This window comes from Phyllostomus discolor, chromosome 2, assembly GCF_004126475.2.
Source record: "Phyllostomus discolor isolate MPI-MPIP mPhyDis1 chromosome 2, mPhyDis1.pri.v3, whole genome shotgun sequence".
Classification (NCBI taxonomy): domain Eukaryota; kingdom Metazoa; phylum Chordata; class Mammalia; order Chiroptera; family Phyllostomidae; genus Phyllostomus; species Phyllostomus discolor.
Window position 1 is genome coordinate 172,275,790 of NC_040904.2, and position 24,946 is coordinate 172,300,735.

The 24,946-nt window shown below is 35.2% G+C and overlaps 1 protein-coding gene across 8 annotated transcripts in view; it reads right to left on the reverse strand.

Annotated features, from left to right (window-relative positions):
- The window catches only part of PPHLN1 (periphilin 1), a 103,424-nt gene that overhangs the window by 56,255 nt on the left and 22,223 nt on the right, over positions 1–24,946 (reverse strand). For 4 of the 8 annotated variants that reach the window (XM_028531837.2, XM_028531836.2, XM_036019162.1 and 1 more), the window contains 3 exons: positions 22,348–22,512; positions 19,978–20,039; positions 6,636–6,847 (listed from right to left, as the gene is read on the reverse strand). In XM_028531837.2, coding sequence (XP_028387638.1) covers positions 6,636–6,847; positions 19,978–20,039; positions 22,348–22,512 — 439 coding nt within the window. The remainder of the gene's footprint in view (positions 1–6,635; positions 6,848–19,977; positions 20,040–22,347; positions 22,513–24,946) is intronic. The other 4 variants (XM_028531839.2, XM_028531838.2, XM_036019166.1 and 1 more) reach the window with 1 other exon arrangement.

Sequence of the window (24,946 nt, forward strand, 5' to 3'; positions counted from 1 at the left end):
ATATACTACTAACTTTATTCTTACTTTTATTTTCATGTCCTCCTTTCCCTTTTACACAAAAGCCTTCACTCACTTACTCGATCCTATTTTATTAAGTGTTTATTTTGTTAACCTGCCTGAAATTCTTTGCAGATCAAGAGATTAGGACAGTGATGTTTTACAGGAGTGTGTGGAGTCTGCAGCTGGCGCATGTTAGCTGGTGAGAACGGACTGTCCGTATCTCTTCCAAACTGTAAGTTTAATGACTCCACATGGGTAGCCTGAAGTAAGCCACAGTGGCAGTCTTTACTCCATGGATATCAGCAAATGTCACAAATCAGGTGTTTTTCCCCTCAAAGAGTCAGTTTACTAATACACAACTGATGCTATGTTTACTGATTTTGATTCCAAATTTCCAAATTTCAGAGACACTGTAGGAATGAGCACATTTAATTACAGATTCCTAACCATGCTGCCCTAAACATGCTCAGGCTATTTAATAAACCCTAATAGACTAATAAAACCACCCAGCTGAACCTGGCTCAAACTGCAGATTCATAAAAAAAAAAAAAAAAAACTTAAGTGGTTGTATTACTTCACTAAGGTTTAGAGTTATTTTTAATACAAAATATAATAGAAACAACCTCACTGTGCTTAAACTCTTCATCCCAGAGTTTCCAATGGTATGTTTATATGAAAACCAAGGGTCTTTTTCCTTGTCTTCTACTATAGCATATTAATGATTACTAAACAAGTTTTTCTTAATATTTTGCCACTTGGTTCTCATGCCTTTGTACTCCTGTGTTTATACATAACTACACCTTTCTCTTTCTGTGTTGGTTATTGTTCCTTAAAGTGAGTATTCCTCCTAACTGCTATCCTTTTTGCTCTGCTATTTTTAGTGGCTCTAACCAACAATATGAATACCTATGTTTCTCAAGCCTGCTTATTTCATTCATGCTTCTACATTTCTAACTGACAGGATGCTACTCCTTAGCTATTACCTCAAATTCACCTCACACATGATCTTAGGAAGCAGTACTAACTCCCTGCTTGAGAGCAGGGCAAAAGGCTCAACACATTTCTGCCCCTGCTGTGACTTGCTAAGAAAATAAGTTCCAAATTAGGATGAAAGAAAGAAACCAGGAGAGAAAAGTTCTGAATGTGGTAGTAAGGAAATCAAAATTCAAGTCAATATATTGGTGAGTGAAAGAATAAATGGGAAGGAAGACAATGAAAAGGAATCTCAAATACCAGTTCCATAGACCAGGCGTAAAGCTCTTTCCATACAGATGAAATCAAAGCTAGAGAACCAGGTTACCGTTTCAACAAACATTTAGAAGTTCTATAAAAATTTAACAATATTTGGTGACTCTCTGAAATAATAGTTGATAAATATATTAATAGTATTTGATGACTCTTTAAATATAACAGCTATAAATCTGATACAATCTTTCAGAAATATGTTTTCTTTCTAATATGTTGTCCTGATGAAAACAATGATAAACCTAACCAGACTTACCCAATCTTAATTAAGTGTTGTTACTGATAATCCATGTAAGAACAAAAAACATTGCTAGAAAAAAAAATCACCACTAAACATAATAAAATTATGGGCTATGTCTTACAAACTATTAAATTCATGGTACAGTGCCTGACATATAGGAACAGAACAGATACCTCTGAATGAAAGTGTTTTCAAGGAACAAAAAAAGTCACAGCACAGATAATTCATTTTTCCCTTGAAGCTTTGAAAGAGAAATTAAGATATGAACAAGTAAAAATGTGGTGCTTACATAGATGCTAAGCAAATAATTTATTTTCTGGATCATGGATGATGATATACAAATCTGGGACTCCTGGTTAAGAAGAATACATTTTCCTAGAGATCTATTGATTTATTCAAAAAGGTACAAAGCAGAAAATGGAGGTGACACAAGCAAATATTCTTGTGATAAGGGGAGGGAAGGGAAGGGGAGGGGAAGGAGGGGAGGGGAGGGGGAGAAGGGAGGAAAGGAGGGAGGGAGGGAGGGAGGGAAAGAGGGAAGGAGGGAAGAAGGAAGGGGGAAAGGAAAAGGAAAAGAACCAGATAGAGGGATGAAGGAAACTTTGAAGCACTTCTGCTTCCCCTAAATAATCACATTTAGGAGGTTAACAATGCAACAAATTGAAGTAAAGGCTTTTAACTATGATTGCTTTGGAAGTGCACTTCTAAATAGAACTCTCCTTTAATATATCACCTAAAACCACATGAGCTCACTTTTTAAGATTTCAATAAAACATGAGATCATCTGTACATATTATGAATGTGTGCTACTGACAGAACATAGTTAAGTCCTAAAACAAGGATACTATAAATACCTACACATGTAGAAATGTCATTAACTGATTACTGTTCTAGAACCACAATCATCCAGATGCTGGAAAAGCTACAGCTGTCCTAGGATTCCACAGGAAACTCAGCCGAAGCTGGCTTCTAAGTAAGCAAAGTCTCTAACAAAAATAACACATAGTATCTAATTCCACAGCACACTAATAGCGTGGATCAGTTAATAGTCCAAGATATTCTAGGAAAATACTGAATTACATTGCAGGTACTCCACATGATACAGCTCATAACCCTTGGCCACTTGCATCCTTCCTTCATCTTCTACCCATCTTCCAGATATCGCCTAAAACATCTAATCCTGTGTAATGACTTGTTCGTCTCCATCACCAGACCATAAATTCAGAGGGTAAGTCTGAATCTTTTTTGCTTGGCAAACTATTTATTTGAAACATATCTTTGTGGAATGAAAGACTATATGAACATTGATTATAAATACTGTGACTTTCAAACCAGGAAACATTACATTCAGCTGCCAAGGGAACTGGTTTGACCTTCCTTCTGAATGCCTAGTATACATGATGTTAGGATAAAGCCTTATTTCCATATGCCCATTACTATCTAGGCCAGCAGAGAAATGTCCTCTTTCTAAAGGCAGAATTAAGCTTCTAAATTTTATCAGAATTTCAGCTGTACTCAAAAAAATTAATGTAGACTTCAAAACTTATTCATAGGTCTTTAGGCATGTATCTTTTCCAATTACATTGAAGTTCAATAATGGAGTCTATCTTCCAAATATTCTCTTCTCATAATAGTATTTTTAATTCTTGTAGGTTTTCAGTTATCTTAGATATTCTTTCAAAATGAATTAAACACTGATGAATAACTGTCTTTCTTTAAAATATCTGCTTAATAATGGTTGCTGATAGCAAGAAAATAAGGGGAGACTGGGCCCAAAATCAGACTACAGAAAAACAGACACAGATCCACAAAAACAATAAATTTCCAAATCTTCTATAGTAATGATATTTTAAAAATTCAACCAAATGTCACACATTCTAATTTATATATGAGTATCACTGGTAAAGCTGACATTATAATCTGTAGCAAATATTTAGAATGAATTAACAAAGAGTCACTAGTTTTGATATGTAACTTAAATTTCAAGAAAGTACCTGACCAAGTCTTCCATGAAACTGCAAGTGGAAAGAAAAACAAGCAAGACTGGGGATCACAACCGGTTCAATGACAGGAAAAAGTGCAGGTAGGTGGTTGAGGTCCACAGAGAGAGATCTCTAGAGGTTTCTATCTTGGGTTTTATGCTACTCAAGAAAATTATTAATGATTAATACAAAACAAAGCATACTTCATTTGCGGATGAAACAAAGCTGTTTTTTATCTGTAACTAATACACATGATTACTAAATGAGATTTTTAAACCTCTATGGAAGAGACTCATAATCCAAAATTAATTAGATGAAATTTAACATAACTAAATTTTCTAATATATTAATTACATATAAACAACTGCACCTAAAAATTACAGCTGAAGAGCATTTTGATTAAGAGTAAAATATAAGAAAATGGGTTAGGTTTCAATTGTCTACAGTCTCAATAAGGGTCAATAATGCAATGTTGTTGGCAAAATAAAAGTTCACTTATGGCATTACAACTTGAAAGGCATAGAAAAAACTTCTGCAAGCAAAAGGTCCACAACATGCCAAATAAAAAGAACAGCTGAAAGAACTAAATATATTTAAACCTGGAAAAAAATCAAGAAGATTATGACGGGCCTCTTCAAATACATATATGGTTACAACATAACAAGAAAAAATATCTTTACGGGTCTAACATAATAACTAGCATTATATACATGTCACAGGAAAAGATTTTAATTGTTTTACAAAAATAAACTATACAAAGATGGAAAGACTAGGCTGTGATATAATAAACATCACAGGAAGTACTTTAACAAAGAATGGACACGGGTGACTGCATTTAGTAATCTCTGGTGTCACTATTGATGCTATAATCCTAAACAAAAGATAAATAACAAAAGCGAAAGACAAAAACAATGGGATTCATTTGAAAAAAGAGAGTAAAAAAGTAAAACAAATATCCAAGAGAGCTGGCAAATGGGGAGATATTTCGTTAGATTAATTAGAATAAAAATAAACTTCAAGTAAAAATATACAAGATATATATAACAAAACAATTTCAACTAAAACACATAATAAACAAGGGGAAAGGAAATGAGATTAAAGGCAACCTACACTGGTAGCATGTAAATCTGGACAACAAAAAGGAAAGAAAAATAATATTGTAGTCACAGCTTTAACCAGGTTAGTCCAGTTAGGTTATAGGCAGAAAATCCTTACACATGAAGCACAAGATAAAAACAACAGTTTGACTCAGGAGGATAATTAGTGTAAAGCAGAACAAAGTTCCACAGGATTAACCCAAAAGGCTATGTAAAAGAAACTTAATTAAATCCATGTGTGTGTGTGTGTTCGTGTGCACATGTGTAAGCACAAAATGTAAAGTAACTACTTGAGATGAAAAAGGAGTAAAAATCACCCTGTAGCTTATAATTAAGCACATAAGAGATATATTAAATGCACAGAAGAATTATGAAGAATTAGTCCTTAAATGGTTACCATGTGCCAGATAGGTACTAGAATTATAGGGGGTGGTCCTTTTAGCAAGTTATATAAATGTCTAACCACTATGCTGTACACCTGAAACTAATATAATATTGGATGTCAACTGTAATTGAAAAAAAATTTTAATTAAAAAAAATGGTTACCATGGCCAAACTACTGGTCATTAAAATAAGTAAAATTACTCTGAAAAGTATAAACAAAAACAAAAAAGTTAAAGAATTACCAAAATGGTAAAATTAGCTAATTATTTTGACCTGTTATTTATACAAACACTTAAAAATCTATGGCAAAATTTTCATTTACAATAGAAAACTAAATTAACACAATATCATTAATTACCCCAGGGTGACTGATCATTGAAGGACCCTGTTTCTCTGTGTTTTTTTTATTGAAGTTTACTTTCAAAGCTAAATAACTCAAGAAAATCAACATAAAGGTATTAACGAAGTCACATGCTCTATTTCATTCAATTTATTGCATATTGCAGTTTCCCTCTTTCTCTGTTACCCTAGCAACACTCCAGACATTAAAGGCACCGGGCATCAAAGGGCGGGAGGAGTACTGACAGACTGGGGATCCTATGACAAGAGCACCATTGTGGCTCCTCCCCATTTCATCTCAAGATTTCAGATTTGGCCACTAACTTACCAAGCCAAGAGCAGACTGAAGATGCCTCCCCAGAAATTTGTTTTAGAGGCAAAATAGGGGAAAAGATTAAGGCTAATTCACCAACAGCTATCTTAAATAACAGCTTCACTTTAAGCTGTCAAGTGAGTATTTCAAGCCTCCATTTTACTAACATTTTGTTTATTAAAAGGCTTCATAGTCAGTTTCGAAAGATTTCCTCCTCTTAATAAAATTGTTAATAGATTTGGATTTAAGTCATACACATCAAAAAAAATGTGTTCCTAGAAGGTATATGGCTAGTTTTGGATATTTTTGTCTGTGCTCAATGTGAGCATGCGTTAGAACTTAGAGGTTGTTTACCTTCTTTTGCGGGGAGGTGGGTGGGAGAGAGGAAGGAAACACCAAACTGTTAACACTGAACTCCACAGTAGAACTCTCAGGTACCTGGAACCATTCTGAAAACACTGAAGCACTCAGGCATAGGTAAGTGCATGTCCACTCACGCACATGCATTGAAACAAACTGTTTTGGAAACCCCACCGGGCAACTCAGTCAGGGTGATGTGGCTGCACGCAATGCCATGCTTACCTGGGCACCCCAATTTTAAAGAAAACAAGTTGAAGGTTGCAAAAGAATAAACCTAAGGTAAGTTAAACTCTAAATTAAGGAAAACCACTGATATTTTTCATGAAAAATATACTATTAGATATATACAGATACCTAGTAACAAAAGATTAAAGAGGCTAGACTGACACAGGAACTAGCAGAAAACACAGGAGTGTGTGACTTTCCAACATGCTTAAAAACATACCTCTTCAATGCTGAAGAATTAGAAGTGAAATGTCATACACACTACAACTTGAAATGATTCAAAAAATGAGTGTGTGCAAGTGTAGTATGATGATCATTACATTATTCTTTCAACTGTTCTGTAAGTTTGAAATTTTTGAAAAAAAATTTTATAACACCTATAAAGCAATCTGCCTCAATACATTCTCATCAGAGGAGGCTGTAAAAGAAAAGGTCTTTAAAATACTTACTTCTATGTTGAGACTGATGGAAAGAGTAAGTTTTGCTTCTTTCTGGAGAGTAGCTTCTACTACTGACACTGGAGCCAGATCTGCTGTGTGGAGAATCCTTTCTGCCTACAGATGAGTCTCTGAAAAAAGGAGTTTCTCTTTTATGAGGAGACCGATCTCTGGCATAATGGGAAGTGTAGACACTTTTTCTTCTGAAGCCATCTCTCACGTCCCTTTGAAGAGGAAAGAAAAGAGGTTAACATTCCTGTACCCTATTGATACAAACACAATCACAAGATACTGCTTAAGTTGCAATCTTGGTCTACCACTTTCCTTGTCTACCACTACCTAACTTTTGAAATCAGTCCACAAACTGAAACTTTATCAGTGAAATATGTTTTAGAATGCATCATTTTTTTTCACAGTTTAGAATACAACCTGATGTTAAATGCAAAAGTTATTTTATTTTAAGCAAACACAGAAATTTTATTTTTATTTTTAAATTATTTTACTTATTTAATTTTAGAGAAGGGGGAAGGGAGGGAGAAAGAGAGCTAATTGTCATTAGCTGAGAAACAGCAAAGTGTGGTTGCTTCTCGCTCCTCCCCTTGACTGGGGACCTGGCCTGCAACCCAGGAATGTGCCCTAACTGGGAATCCAACCAGCGACCTTTTGGTTCGAAGGCCAGCACTCGATCCACTGAGCCACACCAGCCAGGGCAAGCACAGAAATTTTAAAATGTGAAAAACGTACAGTCATATAATCTCTACTTCTTTTTGCCATTAACAATATACCACACAGCTATCATACTCTCAAAGACATCTAGAGGATGCCAAAGACTTCCTGATGAGATATTTTATGGCCTATTATTCCCTTCTAAGTACAGTATACATTGATTTTCAATTGATGCATTTTTGCCCCCTACACGACAATTTGGTTATGCCACAGACATTTTTGTTATCACAACTGGGAGGAAGGGGTACCACTGGCAGGTAGAGGGCAGGGATGCTTCTAAAACTCTACAATGCCCAGGGCAGCTCTCACACACACACAACAATAAATTATCCAGCCCCAAATGTTAATAATGCCAAGGCTGAGAAACCCTGACATATGCCAATTAAATCCTTGCTTTCTGAATTTATATCCTTAGTATGCAGATTGTTATTAACCTCTAAAAACCAACATTTTATAAATCACTTTTATTTTTGCAAATTAAATTTCTTTATTTAGCAATATCATTAATTCAAAGCAAAAAGTAAGCCCAAGTTATAAAACCTTAAAAGGCAAACCATCTTTAAAACAAAGCAAATCAAAATTATTAAATGGAACTATCAAGACTTGAATTTCCATTTAAAGAACACTTGGAGAAAGACAGATTTTTTTCAATTGAAGATTTAGCAAATGTACCTCCATATTAAAATTAAAGAACTTTAAATTTCAGACAGAAGAATGCTAAAAGACAAACCAATGGCATGAGATTGCAAATGCTCTACAATAATTTCTGCATATGGATGAGCAGTCTCATACATATATACATATATACATATATACGTGTGTGTGTATATATATATCTTTCATTAGCTGACTAGTTTCCAAACTACATTGCCTTTTCAGATATACCTCAGTTTCTCTGGGCAAAAGCAGAAAACAGCTAAAACTCATTTATGATAAATAAACTCAAATACTACATCATTAAAGAAATTCTAATATATTCAATTTGATCACTAAGACTATAGGAGTCGTATCAACATCAGTGAGAGCCAGAGTAGCTGTATACAAGGGGGGACCTCAAAAAACCTGGACTTATTTATAAAAAGTTGTATATTTATTGTTACATGTTTAAATTTCAGTCACCTTCAATACATTTAATGCAATATACCTATCGAGATGGTTTTTCCACTGCTCAAAACAGCTTTTGAACTTGTTGATTTTGATGCTTTTTAATGCTCCTGCTGTTATTTGTTTCACCTCTTCCACATATGTAAAACATTTCCCTCTGAGGACTTCTTTCATCCAGGAGACAAAAAGCCTCACTCAAGATGAGATGAGATGAATAGGGAGGGTGGGGCATTGGGGTCATGTCATTTTTGGTCAAAAACTGCTAAACAATCAGCACGGTGTGGGCAGGTGCTGCCCATGATGGGTAAATCACCCATCATAAAATGGACAAATGTGTTGAAAAAGTCTCCATAAAATTCACTGAAGCTGAATGCAGCCTCTCACACCAGCTGGTACACAGATACAGATGGGCTTCTAGAACACTCACCTAGAGGGGAACCCTGTACCACAAAGGGCTCCCCTCCAGAAGATAATTATGGGTTTTGGGGGGGGTCCCCCCTCCTATTTATTATGCAGGTTTTAGGAGCTCTACCAGGTTCTAGGGACCCAAGGGTGAACCAAATGTATGCAGTCTCTCTCACCATGGGGCTCTCAGGTTAGTCAGAAAGGCTGATAGAAAGAAAAAAAGACAAACCATAAAACATGTGAATGCAGTCAAGAATGCATGCAGGGAGACTAACTGGTAACCTCCTCAGTCCAGGCAAGAGAGTGGTACCTTAAACATGGCAGCAACAAGAAAGGGGTCACACATTTAATATGCACAAGAACACACCCTGGTAGGTTCAATGGCACATGGTAAATGTTTAATAAGTGTATGTGACAGGAAATGTTCAAGCTGATTCCCACAATTCTAGTGTGATGGATTATTGAAATGAGTAAAGAACATTTTGAGAAATAGGGACAAGCTGGGGGAATCCATATTTTAGACTAGAACATGTTAAATTTGAAAGACTCATGTCAAACAGAGATACTGATGCCACGATCAGAAGAGATTTTTGGTTAATCAATTTGTTTATAGAGAAGCAGTTTTTAAAGCCATGAATATGGATGCAAACAAAGGATAAAAAGAGCAGAGGGCCCAGAGTTTAAGGCTAGAAAATTACCACACTGAGGGACAAATGGCTATCTGAAAATGAAAGAGGATGGTCAGAGAAGCATGAGGGACACTGGAAAGTATCAGGAAGCCAAGGGGAAAGTGCTCTAAGAAGGAGAATGAAGGTTTTGTACAGTGGAATAAAATGAGCTCTTACTGTGAACTCACTTTGGGGAAACAGAAGAGCAGGCCCACAGTGAGAGGAAAGATTGCCTAATTTCTCTGGGAGGAAAGGAAAGAAGACACGCTATACTACAGTTTCCTAATCCTGACACCAGATGGCAGTAAAATCACAACAGAACAAATAGTTCAGAACTATCTAGTGTGGCCTGCGTGGATGGATAACAGGGAAAGCACATGTCAGTTTTTAAAATCTCAGAGCAGAATAATCTCTCTCTTCCTCTCCCATTATTCAGAGAAATGTTATACCATAATATAGCAATTCTTAACCTTCAATATTATTTCCAAACATTATGATTTTTTAATGCAATCTATAGGAAAAGTCAGTAAACAGATTCAAAGACAATCTTTTATAAGTACAATATTTAAAAAACCTTAGAAAAAAGAATCCAAAAAAAAAAGAGGATAGTGTAAGGAGCCCCTGGGACAACTTCAAACATACCAACATTTGAATCACAGGGATGCCAGGAAGAGAAGAGAAAGAGCAAGAAACTGAAAACTTATTTGAAAAAATAATGAAAGAAAACTTCTGCAATTTGGCAAAGGAAATAGACATACAAGTCCAGGAAGCACAGAGAATCCCAAAGAGGACCACACCAAGACACATCATAATTAAAATGACAAGGTTAAAGATAAAGAGAGAATCTTTTTAAGAAGATTTTATTTATTTATTTTTAGAGAGAGGGGAAGGGAGGGAGAAAGAGAGGGAGAGAAACATCAATGTGCAATTTCCTCTCACACCCCCCCCCCCCCGCACTGGGGACAACCCACGTATATGCCCTGACTGGGAATCAAACCAGTGACCCCTTGGTTCATAGGCCAGCACTCAATCCACTGAGCCACACCAGCCAGGGCTAAAGAGAGAATCTTAAAAGCAGCAAGAGAAAAGCAGAGAGTTACCAACAAAGTAGTTCCCATAAGACTGTTAGCTGATTTCTCAAAAGAAGCTAGAAGGGACTGGCAAGAAGTATTCAAAGTGATGAAAAGCAAAGACCTACAACCTAGGTTACTCTAACCAGCAGAGCTATCATTTAGAATGGAAGAGCAGATAAAATGCTTCCCAGACAAGGTAAAGCTGAATGAGTTCATCATCACCAAGCCATTGCTGTATGAAATGCTAAAGGGACTTATTTAAGAAAAAGAAGATCAAAACTATGAACATTAAAATGGCAATAAATTCATAGCTATCAATGATTGGATCTAAAAAATAAATTACACTAACAAGAAGAACAGATACAGTTTTAGATATGGAGATCATTCAGATGGTTACCAGTTGGAAGGGGGAAGAGGGAGGGTGGGGTTTGAAAAGTTGCAAGGATTAAGAAGTACAAATTGGCAGGTACAGTATGGGGGGGCAGGTAAGAATGGTATGGGAAATGGAGAAGCCAAAGAACTTTATAGGCATGGCAATGGACATGAACTAAGGGAGGGGAACTGCTGGAGGGAACGGGAATACTGGGTAGAGGTGGGCAAAGGGGGGAAAACTGGGGCAACTATAATAGCATAATCAATAAAATATATTTAAAAATAACCCTTGATATTAAAAAATAAAATGTGAAGATTTTGTTCCTCCCATAATTTTTCTTAAATCTTTGGCACCTGCTACTATATCTATGCAACTAAACACTTTTGGATGACGACTTAGTGAATAAACAGAAAATAGTCATTAATAGAAAAATGTTAAGTCTTCCATTTTAAATGTTAAAATGTTAAATGTCCTTGGTTTAACAGATGAAATGCTTAATTATGTCCTGTGTTGTGCTAAGGATAACACCATAAAAACTCTCTTAGGCTTTTCTGCTACTTTAGGACCGACACATCTTGCTAATACATATGCAAAGTAAATTGAGATAAAGCACAGATGCTGAGCGTAGTTTCAGGGAAGGAGCTTGGTGGGGCCACTCCCACTACTCAGGGTAAAGGCTGCCTCTATAATGGCTTGCTGCAAAACAAAAGATCAATGTTATTTTCACATTCCCTTTTTTTTAAAAAAGTGAAAATCCTCTCCGGATTTCTTTCCATTAGAGAAAATAGTTATTAATGTAGGTCTTTTATAAAAGCAAAGTGGTATAAAACAAACTTTCAAAAATCAGGGGTTACCTGTCCTACCTCCCTTAAACTCTTGAGTAGTAGGTGCACACTGATGTCTTAGCCTCCAGGTGTAGCAGGAGTGTCCAACCTGCAGCCCTCAGTCCACATGCGGCTCAGGGTGGCTATGAACGCAGCCCAACACAAAATCATAAATTTACTTATAACACTAAGATGTGTGTGTGTGTGTGTGTGTGTGTGTGTGTTTAGGTATCACGATGTAGTTAATGTGTGGCCCAAGTCAATTCTTCTTCCAGAATGGCCCAAAGATTCCCAAAAGCTTGAAAACCCCTGGAAGGTATATGGGGCACATGATTATGTTGTAAACCCTCCAACCTCTAAGAAAAGGGGGAAAGATCCCAATAAAGTCCTTAAGTCCCTGCTTTCCCACTGGAATTCCACACCGCCCATATTAATAACCTTCTGGTAGCTTTCTCACATTGCCCAAATCCTTTAACCCAAGGACAGTCTGAACTGTAACATATCCTTACTCCAAACTATGGGGGACTTTCAAATTCATGTGCATCACTTGTGCAATATATTGTATCAGTTCCTCACTACCACCAACCTCTTCAAAATACTTCAGCCACACCCTAAAATCCTAAGCCTTACTACTCATTACCCAGAGGTGTCTTTATCAGAATCCCATACTGTGTTCTAATCACAATGTCTTATCCTTCAGTTTTCTCACTCCTGCAATAATTTGACCTTCACCTCATGAACACCTTTTAGTCTCCAGTGTTTCCTAGCAATCCATGGACCCTATCCTGACCCACTCGTTGCCCTTCCAGCCTCAATTACAGTATTTGAACCACTCTGTGAATATAAATGTCTTTCTATCCTGGCAATTGTGATACATCAACTTATCCACCCCAAAGTCCAAATTAATTCCAAAAACTGTGACTTCTTCACTGATATAGTTGGATTGACATAACCTAAAAAGAAATTACACAAGTCTACAGATTGGGCCCTATATATATATATATATATATATATATATAGTGTCTAACATCCACTAATGTTATTTTCACTTACCATTAGTGGGTTCAATCTCCCACTCACCTTAGCAGCTATTCTACACGTTGGTAATCCTCCCAAAGTTCTCTAACCTAGTATCAAATGTTTCACTCTCGATGAGTTACTGTAGTTCCTGAGAAGTACAGCAGTCCTCAGGCATAAACTACCTCAATTGCCAGCCCAGATCCCTCCTCCCTCAATTTGCTTTCATCTGTCCTGTCCCTAATTTCATCCTTCCTTTCATGATACATGACTTCCCCTCCTGATAAAAATTAGCCCTTCAATCGTCTTCATCCTGGTCCTCATTTACTTTGTTTCATCAGTTATCCTTTGTCTGCCTTGTAGCATTGAACTCTCTTTTCCTTCAAATATAAATATGCTCAAGTCATTGATCACCTAAACAAGGGTTTTAGATGATATCCCTTTAGTGTCCTTCTGGAGCTAATGACATTCCCTACTTTTCATCTCAGTTAAATACTTTTTATAAAGTTACAGACTCAGGTTGAACCCACCCCTCACATCTCATCCATCCTCACACAGCCAAACTCAAGAGATATTTCAATCATTACATTACTAGAACAGTCAGCCGCATTAGATATTGGTGATCTGATACCGTTTTAAAAGTTTTATTTCCCACCACTTCCTTAAAGGTGTTGCCTCGGGTTCTGACCTTAGTTCACTGACCTTGTCTTCATATTCTCCTTGGACAATCTCAATTCTGAATGTAGCTCCCCTTTGAAATCATTCCTCCAGTACAGATAATCTCTGATAATGGTATTATTATACACAGTAACAAAACTAAAAAACCCAGATATTTCCCTCTTCTTTAGTCCCATATCTAGCAACCGCACCTTGTTGATTTTTTACTTCCTAAACATTTATCAAATTTAGTGCTTTTCTGCATCCCACCTCCCCTTCTCTGATTCAGACTGCGTTACCTTAGCCCCTCTATCCTATCAGGTTAAAATTTTTCAGTAGGTTCCCATGGCTAATAGGATGAAACCCAGACTTCTTAGTTATAGTTTAATCCACAATTGCCCACCTCATAAGTAATCATCTATTACTACCTTTATACATCATGCTTTACACAGCTTTGCTCATGCTCTTCCCTTGGTAGAAATATAGTCCTCATTACTCTTTTCCTGGTTAACTCTTATTTTCCCTCAAGTTCTGTTCATCTTATCTGCTCTTACAGGAAAACTCTAACAAAGCCCCAGCACAGAAGTGCTTTTTTATTTGCCTCCCGACAGCACTGTATGCAGCTTCACAGGTAACGTGAATTGTGCCATCTACTTGTGCACCTATTTCACTCACCAGACTGTGAACCAGTGATGTAAGCACAGTGGCCTATACATAGCTAACATTCAATAAACACCTGTACCCCTAAACCAAACCATAGATGATGTTTCAGAGTATTTTTCTCTGTCAAAGAGTATATCACCTCAAAAGATAAAAATCACTGTAATAAAACTAAAAATTCAATTTATTCTATTTTTAAAAGTATCAAGTATAAAATACTGAACTACCTAATCAAAATGTTCTACATGTGAATAAAGGGAGAAAAGCATTTAAAAATAAAGTATACTAGCCACTTGGTGATACTCTTGTTCCATATTTTTAGATATTATTTAATACCATAAATCAGTTTCCATATTAACATTTATTCTAAGATCTCATAACTAGAGGAGGAAAGAAATGGCTGTTAAAAACAACCTCACTGACTAAATCAATAACCCTTGGTAAAGTATGACATGTTACTTGAATACAAAAGGTGTGTGTTTATATATTCTGAATTGCATCTACATGTGTGTTTTGAACAAAGATAATATATTCACTGTGTAAATACAGAATCAAGATTAGTAGGTGTTAATATACTTGAAATGTAGATTAAGTTATCAGATCTGTGGTTCCATTAAATAAGAAAGTGGTAAGATTCAGAGCAAGAGGGGGGGTTGGATGAGGATGCTAGAAAACTTAGTACATTCTTTTTTCCTCTGCTAGCTGTTCTTTAATGCAGTTGCTTCCAATAATTCCACATTTCCATTAGTAAAACATACCCAAATATGAACCACTAAAATATACATGCTGGATTTATGAAGTACACAATGTCTTACAATATGAAACACATAAACATGGAGGACCTTGAACTGGCAGTAGATTCTTATATATGACACCAAAAGCAAGAGCAACAAAAGAAAAAGTAGATATATTGGGCTTTGTTAAGATTTGAAATTCTGTACATCAAAGGACATTATCAATAAAGTGAATGAGAGAATATACTTACAAATCATATATCTATTAAGAATTTAATAGCCATTATATATAAAGAACTGCTAAAACTCAATGACAAAAAAAGACAAACAACCCAATTTATAAATGGGCCAAAAATTGAACAGACATACAAATTTATACAAGATATAAATATATCTCCAAAGATATACAAATGGCCAACAAGCACATGAAATGTTGTTCATTATCACTAGTCATTAGGGAAATGCAAATCAAAACCACAATGAGACACCACTTCACTCTTACCAGGATGGCAATAATAATAATAGTGATGATGATGATGATGATGATGGTAGTGGTGGGAATACAACAAGTGTTGACATGGATGTGGAGAAACTGGGACTCTTATACATCACTAGTAGGAATGTAAAACAGTCCAGCTACTATGGATAACAGTTTGGTGGTTCCACACAAAGTTAAACACAGAATTACCACATGACCCAGCAATTATATTCCTAGGTATGCACCCAACAGATATGAAAACAGGAACTCAAAACTGATACTTATGCACCAATGTTCACTGCAGCATCATTCGTAATAGGTAAAAGGTAGAAATAACCTAAATATCCATTAGAAGATGAATGGTTAAACAAAATGTGATATATATATAGAATGGAGTATTATTTACCTACAAAAAGAATGAAGTTCTGATACGTGCTACATGAATAAACCTTGAACACATGCTAAGAGAAAGAAGCCAGACACAAAAGGATAAATATCCCAGTTTCATATTTGTTATTTGAAATATTTCACATTTCATATTTGTTACTTCATATCATTCCACTTATATGAAATATCTAAAATAGGCGAATTCATAAAAACAGAAGATAGAATGGTGGTTTCCAGGGGCTGGGGGTAAGAGGGAACAAGAAGTTATCGCTTAACAGGTATACTGTTTCTGTTTGGGGTGATGAAGTTTTGAAAACAGTAGTGATAGTTGCACAACATTGTAAATGTAATTAATGCCAGTACATTGTATACTTGAAAATGGCTAAAATGGCACATTTTATGTTATATGCATCCTACCACAACAAAATATATATTTTTAAAACACAGAAGCTATCTTGAAAGAATCCAGTGGCCAAATTTGAGCATCAAAATGATGGCAGCAAATTGTAACACACTGAATAAAATAGGAATCCACTTGTCTACACTGGTATAAGCAAAGGTTTTTGTTTTAAGAGGCATGGGGAAAAGGGAAAGCTCTTCCTCACACAGAATGCCTGCATAATATTAAATAAATATAAAAAGAACAGTCTAATTATAAAATCATCCATTAGAAATAATATTAATAATAAAAGCAGGCAAGAAACATCAATGGATATTAAAACTAGTGATGAAGAATAACATCACATAGTTTCAAACTATCTCCTCCCAAAACATACTAATTTTACAGGAGGCTAACTTCAGAGCGAAGAAATTTTGCAGACTCCATCACAATCAAGTGATGAAAGTCAACAACATCAATAAGGGGACAAATCAACAACATACACAACTTAACAGGATGCAATAAAAAGAGAACAGTATCACCTCTGGGACTGCCTGAGCAAAAAACAGGCAAACAGACAAAAAAAAAAAAACCCACAACAACAACAAAAACCACATAACCAGAATCTAATCATGAAGAAACACCGAAATTGAGAAACATTCTACAAAATGTCTGCCCTGTATTCATCTTGCCAAAAATAGTGAGTCATAAAAGTCAAGGAAAGACTAAAGAACTGTTCTAGATTAAAGAGGTCTGCAAAAATATGACCTATGAGCTCAGATTAAATCTTTTTGCTTGAAAACATATTATAGGGGCACTATTAAAGACATTAACTGGGTCTCTGATAAAAGACTTACAGGAGTGCTTTATTCCTGTAACTTTTCTATAAATTTTAACATTGTTTAAATAAAATGTTTTCAATGTTCTAATATTTTCTTCCTACAAAACAAAGAACTGCAGGGTACAGTTAAAAGTAGGTCTACAGTTGTGACTATGCAAAACAGTTTGTTCTTGTATGATTATTAATTATTGTATTATTTTCCATATGAACCGTAAGCCTACTTTTGCCCCACCCTGTATTGCATACACCCCACTGACACAACAAAAACACTGACTAGCATGGTTTGCCTAACTGTGCAGAATCTCATTCTCTTACACAACTACACTCTGCCAGGTTTACAATGCAGCAATTTCTTTTTTTTTCTAAAATGACAAGCTATTTTCTATTCAGTCTGTTAGGTAGGAGATCTTCAATGAGCCCACCTGATAGGGAATAACTTACAGCCAGAAAGATGCCAGCCAGTAAAAACTAAAGCTTTAGTGTTATTTTAAAATTTTTATGTATTGATTTTATAGAGAAAGGAAGAGGCAGAGAGAGGAAGAGAGAGAGGGAAATATCAATTTGTTATTCCACTTATTTATACATTCATTGGTTAATCTTTGTATGTACCCTGAAAGGGGATCGAACCCACAGCCTTGGAGCATGAGGACTCCCTAACCAACTGAGCTACCTGGCCTAGGGCAAAAGCTAAAGCTTTTGTGATAGTGTAAAACCTGAGACACTACTGAAGACATTCAGACATCAAAGTGAAGGTGCAGGAAGGTGCTGAAGTGGAAGAGCTATCTAATCCACTATAACACTTTATTTTCTTCATAAAAATTATGTTTTTTAATCTGTTTACTATCTATAATCCTCCCTAAAATGTAGACTTTATGAAAGTGAGAGCTTTTTATCTCAAAGACTAGAAAAGAACCCAACATGTATCATTTATTTATTTGGTAAATAAATATTTGCCAAATGAATATATCATATAAACTCTATACACTGAAAACAGAAAATACATCTTGTTTTAAATGCCATTATACAATTAAGGAAACTGATCACCTAATGACCAATAAATTTTAAACAGTAGAATAAAAATATGCACAACATTCTCTGATCACAGAATAACAAGAATATATTATCCCATCAGTGTAAAATTGCTATATATTAGAATCATAGGATATAAGTAAAACAATGCCTAAGGAAGATATTGGGTTGGCCAAAAAGTTCATTTGGTTTTTTCCTGAAGATGGCTCTAGTACTGATTAGTTGTCTTTAATTTCACTTGAAACAATTTTCTAGATTGCATTGTGACAGCTGTCTTAATACACTGTGACAGCTATGACAGTGTGAATTTTAAAAAAAACTTACCAAAATTGGTGAATTTTTGTGTAGCCATTTTAATACTGAAGATGGGAGAAAACACACAACACTTCCGGTGTATTATGCTTTATTATTTCAAGGTAAAAACACAACTGAAACACAAAAAAAGATTTGTGCAGTGTACGGAGAAGGTGCCTATGACTGACCAAACATGTCAAAAATCGTTTCCAAAGTTTCAGGCTGGAGATTTCCTGCTGGACAATACTCCATGGTTGAGTAGAAGCTGACAGCGATCAAATTGAGACAGTAATTAAGAACAATTAACATTCTACCATGTGGAAGATAGCCAGCATACCCAAGATATCCAAATCAGCAAGTTATTGGTGAAAATGAAAAATGTGTCATTTATTTTATGCAAAAAAATGTGAACTTTTTGGCCAACCAAATATTAAAACTCTACTTATATTAATAAGAAGGAAATAAAAATATCCAAATTACAGTGTTATATTTTTGGAAAATGATAACAGGTGTTATAGGCTTTTAGAAGGAAAACTGAAAACATCTATTAAAATTTTAAATGCATGCTCCCTGGCTGGTGTGGCTCAGTGTACTGAGTGCCAGCCTGAAAACCAAGGGGTCGCTGGTTCAATTCCTAGTCAGGGCACATGCCTGAGTTGCAGGCCAGGTCCCCAGTTGGGGGGACGAGTGAGAGGCAACCATACATTGATGTTTCTCTCCCTTTCTTTCTCTCTCCCTTCCCTTCTCTCTAAAAAGAAATAAAATTTTTTAAAAAATAAAATAAAAATAAAAGGCATATGCCCTTTGACTCAGAAATTCTACTTTCTGCAATCAATTCAACAGAAACTCAAGTACTGTTTCATAAAGACATTATGTACTTGGATTTATTGCAGCACTGTTTTGTACTGGAACCAGGGTGAATATTCATCAATAGGTGAATAGCTAAATTATTTCATATATCCACAGCATGAAATATTCATTGATCAACAAAAAGAATCAAATTAAAGTTAAAGCAAATAACTTGGAGGGATTTCAAAAAGCCTCGGAACGAGAAAAGTAATTTAGAGAAAAATACATATAACATGATTTCATTAACAATCAAATACCCCAAATGTCTAGGAATACAGAGAACATATACCAAGATATTAACATGGTTGTGGTAATTGGAGAGTCACATATATGATTCTATATCATTTATGTAAAGGTATACACCCACTTAGGGAAATATAAAAGTACACTAGCCCTTAGAAATGCCTAGGACTTCAGAAGTCCTTTGTCTCACTCAGGCACAATCACCACTGGTTTTCACAGCCAAGGTTATGAGGCTTACTTTCCCGGCTGGATCCCTGGGCTGAGGGGCCTGGTGTGGGGCTGGGATGTCTCCTTCCCCAAGGGGGACCTCTGTAGCCGAGATACCCCTCTCAATCTTTAACCACCATACATGGGTGTGGAAGCAACATCTCTGCCCCTTCTACCAGCCTCCAGTGATTACTTCTTTACATTCTTAGTTATAGGACTTCTGTTCAGCTAGATGTTAGGCAGCTCTCAATGATGACTGTACTGCAATTTAGTTGTAATTCTGATGTGGTTGTGGGAGGATATGAGTACCTCATTTACCTACTCAGCCATCTTGACTGGAAGCTCCCTTGAGGTTACACATCTCAGTGAGTCAGGTACAAAGAAGTTATTAGTTTCATCTTTTTACCTGTATTCAGGCTGACGGCTTCCAGAATGATCATCTCTTGCCCACTTATAGCCAGAGTCATCCTGTAAAATTAAAAGGTTTCTTAGATATTTTTTTGCATTATTTCGGTCAAGTAGAATATATCTAACAGTACTATTAGAACCTAGTCTTTAAGACCAAAATAAGATGAGGGCAAAAACACGTTTCTAAATTTCTCTGAGCCTGAAAGGCATAAAATAAAAAATATACAAATCATTCATTCAACAACTAATTTAGTAAACTGAGAGTCTGTGGTACCATTTAGCTCTATGAAAATGCTTAAAGTATTTCTTTGGTAGGCTCTAACAGCCTTATGGACAAGGACACATACACTAAAACAATATCTAAAGGGCTATTCAAGAACAAAGGGTCAATCTAAATTTAACTAAGTACACATTTCTTGACCTTTCATTTTATTCTTCTTAAAGTTTTCGCATCAATTCTCAGGCTCAAGAAAGAATGTGCTACTTTCCCACTTTTCTCATTCAAGTTTTTATTCCTTATCTTACCTCCCATTAAAATACATAATTGGAAACAATATAAGAAACCATTCTTTACTGATAAGCTACATCAGAGCAAAATGTGGCACTAAGTTTGAAACTAACCAAAGAAAGCAAACACATTTTGTCCTCTAAGACAGACACATTTGAAAAAGTGCAAAGAAAAACACAATAATCCACATCAAGTTACTTTATACATGGAACAATATAAATTGCTTACAATCAGAAACACTGATTCAGCTAAAATAAATATTTTCCTCTTCTTTAGCATCACATACTCTACATAAAGTGTATTCATCATGTTCCTTAACATTAAATATAAACACACAAAAGAAAGAAACAACAGCTATAATTAAATACTGTATCAAGTAAGTAGTTTGTATTATATAACTGAAGTCTAGATAAGAATCAGCGTCATGAAAGTCCTAAGGATCTCAAGTGGGCTTGTTTGTTTGAAGAGAATTTAAATCAAAAACATTGTGTCTGGTATGAACACAATTTATAACAATAGAAAAAATTACTATCAAGGCATTATTATGTTACAAGGTTTTAGGAAAAAAATCATGCTCACGAAGATTCAGATACAAATTGGTCCAATGAATCGAAAATCCCCTCTTACATTGCAAGTGGCCATAGGGTTCTCACAAGAGGGATAAGGACTTTATGCACAGATCAAATTGGTTCTTCCTGAGACTACCTGGAAGAAGGGTGCTCTGATGACAAAATTCAGTATTTATAGAAGAGGGATAATGCATAATATTTACTTTTCAAAACTGAACCCCTCTTCCTAAAGAAATAGCATGGCTTTTAAAAATTAAACAAAATAAAAATTAATTCTATGAAAGGGAAGCCCTAACACACCAAACCTGAAAAGCAAACAAACGAAAACACTAAATAGTCTCATTACTACTACAGAATTGCCAGGGTAACTATGATAGTGAGCGAACTGGACTCCCATGGGTATACCTGCTCTAGATAAATCACCTTACCTCCATTTCTTCAAGTGTAAAGTATGGAAAATAATTCCAACAGCCAATGTGAGGTCAAATTTTATCATAAGCATGCCTGAATAAGTACTGTTAATTACAACAGTAGGGATGGGGAAAAAAGAGAAAATGTAGGAAAATGGTCTAGCGGGGGAAACATGCAAGCTAGGTCAAAGGAACGGCATTACGGAATAGTTTCAATCAAGTTCAATGACAGATTACTGCAAAATTAAATATATACTTTCAGATTACTGCAATGTTAAATACATACTTTTAGTATATTAAAGATGATCAAGAGAAACAATATAATAGCAATAGTAATGACGGCAGCTAACATATTACAAGTGCTTACTATAGGTCAGGCAATGTTTTGAATGCTTTCTAATCTGACTTAGTAAGTAGACTTTAATAACTATAGCAAAAATAAAACAAGAGTCTCAACAACCTTAACCCAACCTCATCCACATCATTTCATCATGCTAAAAATAAAGTAATTATAAGTGGGCACATCTAGTAAGAGATGGTAACCACCTTCCCATCATTTATTGGGTACCAAAGCAACAGATTACCTTTAACTGCTTCTGCAAATCCCTGCTAATTTGAGGGATAAAAAAAAGCAGGCTAGTAGTAATTAATGTCATTTAGATAGAGCTATCCAGAGTGCTTACCCACTTTGACCAGCACCCCAAGATTCCTGACTACCAGTTCCCGTTTGAAAGCTCCAGTAGGCAAAATTCAACAGAGCATCAAACAGGAAGTGTTTATTCAACTGCCTTCATGGCCAGTCACATAAATTTCAAAAATTACATGATTTTTAAACTTATAAGAAAAAAATAACAATTAGTACATGGGCGAAATTTACATACTCCTCTGTGAGGTGGACCACTTCTTCGATCATGAGAAAAACTGCGGCCCTCGTCATAGTCTCGGTAATCAACATGACTGTAATATCTATTGTAGCTTCCTTCACCAGGTCTGTCTAGCAGTGGTGGTTTCTTTGGCACAATATTAACTACTCTATGGTAGCCATCCTAAAACAGACAAAAAGAAATATATAAAAATCACTAATTTCTCTATTTGGTTTTGGAAAGGTTTAAAAAGCACAGGAGTTCTTATCCTTAATCAAATAGAGTAAATGTATAAACAAACAAAAATGCATTAATGAAATAACATGAATATATAACTAATAGTAAGGTCTTCACATGAATTAAAGGAAATAAAATTGTTCAATGAAGAAAGTTAGGTGTTTAAATGAAATAACATGCAGCAATGCAGAAAACCAATCATAAGTAAAAGAAATATACATATTATTGTTTTAATGAAAAATAAACTACAGAAAGTAAAAGTGTTACAACAACTCTAATCCCTAATTGCCCAGGAATTTTAGAAATAAACCATTTCAGACAGCACACATCTTTGGTCTATTATTGAAGTACACTGTTCAGAAGAAATCCAAGATTTTTACACGTAAGCAACAGCAAACACGGAGGTAATAACGAGGTGGCAAGATCAAAAGGAAACATTTTGCTAATTTTCCACTGCACTGGATAAAGGAGTCTTTGACTTCACAGGTTTGTAAGCAAAATGAAACCCATTTTAAAATTTGAATGAATTTTCAGAATAATACATTGTTAATGTTTTAAAGTTTTAGCAACTGAATGGATTATTTGCAGGGGTTAGGAAATTGGACACAGGGAGAACAACACGTCTTTAGTAGGTGCTGTGAAATAACTGAACAAAAGTGATTATCAGATAGAGGCAAAAGGAACTAGCAAGCTATCAAAACAAAGTATGTAAGACATTATCAACTGATGAGTTAACTAATTTGACAAAATAAAAAACCAAAACATAATGCCCAACATTCACTGGATACTTTACCATCCTAAACCTCAGTTTCATTGTCTGTGAAATAAGCTGAATACTAATACCTACCTCATGGGGCTGTTGTGAGAGCTAAATAAAAAGCAGATTGTAAGGCATTTTTTAGCACAGTAGCATAAACTAAGTGCTCAAAACAATGTTTGCTATTTTGATTACTACTTAACGAAAGTCTAAGTGAAACACTAAATTCTTCAAAGTGTCTATTTCCTTAAATTTCTTCTTACCGTTAATAACCACCACTCAGTTAATAAATTATTACATCCTATTCAAACTTCCCAATGGGGAGGATATTTGTCAATGTGCTGGGGAAAAAAATCAATAGTTCGTATCTACTTGACAGCTAAAATATCTACCTAATTTCCTTCCATGGCGATAATTAGGTGGTTTCCTTCTTTAGTGTTAGATATCAAGTTATATTTTATGTTTGCATAAAATACACCACACAAATAAATTGACTCTTCTAAACACTGTCTTTAATAGATTTCCATTATATGTAAGCAAATGCTAAGCTTCAAAAAAATGTCATTAAGCCAAAATTAGCAACATCACAATTTATAGCACTTCCTAATTCAAAATTTGTTATGAATGTAGAATTACTGATTTCTCTAATTCTAAGAAACCATAAAATTCCATTCCACAACATCCTCATTTGTTTGTACATGTTTATTAGAAGGGACGGTGGGGTGAGTACTCCTGAACATTTCTATAAATGCAGAGAAAAGAAAGCTTCTTCCTTTACTAAGCTGCCTATTTCTTTGTTCAACAGCCAGTTACCAGAAAACTACTTCAGGATTGAAAATATATATGGTAAAACTTTCAAAGAAGTGTAACTCAAGTCACATTTAGTTATATATTTAACGAATTGTTTTTACAAAACAACAACAACAATAAAACCTCCTAAAGACAGCTTTTGTATCGAGCAATAAAGATCAAACTGGTGTTTCCTTTATGTTTTGAGAAAGTGTTCAAATACAAATACATTATACCATCTCTGCTCTGTAGGCATGTAATCTTAAAAACTCACTAGCTATTCAAAAAGACTTAAGGAAATGAAGACGACTACAGGAGTGAGTAACAAAGCAAGCCTATTTTCAGAGATGGCTCATGTCTTATCATGATATACCATTCATGGATTTTTCTTTCCAATAAAATCCATAACATATGGTGAAGATTTCCTAATTTCTCTTTCAAAAGTTTGTACTATTAAGAAAGTTCAACCAATATTCTCCATTACCTGCAATGCCACACCTCCATGAAAATAACATCACTGTTTGAAATTCTTGTACAAATCTCACATTGAGCTATAAACGTATAATTTTCCTTTCTAAATGCTAACAAAAGTACACAAGGTTTCAGATACTGATGTTTTGAACCTCGATTTTAGAAATATCTTAGAAAACAAAGACCCCATTACATACAACCAGAAATAAAAACTACGACTTATAAAGTACAATTTATAAGGTTTTTAAGGAAAACAGGATCATTTTCAATTAATTATTTGAACTCAAAGGAATTATTAGGCTGGATACAGATTATGAGGATTACTGTTCCTTTAAAATTACTTATTCTCTTATGTCATTAAAA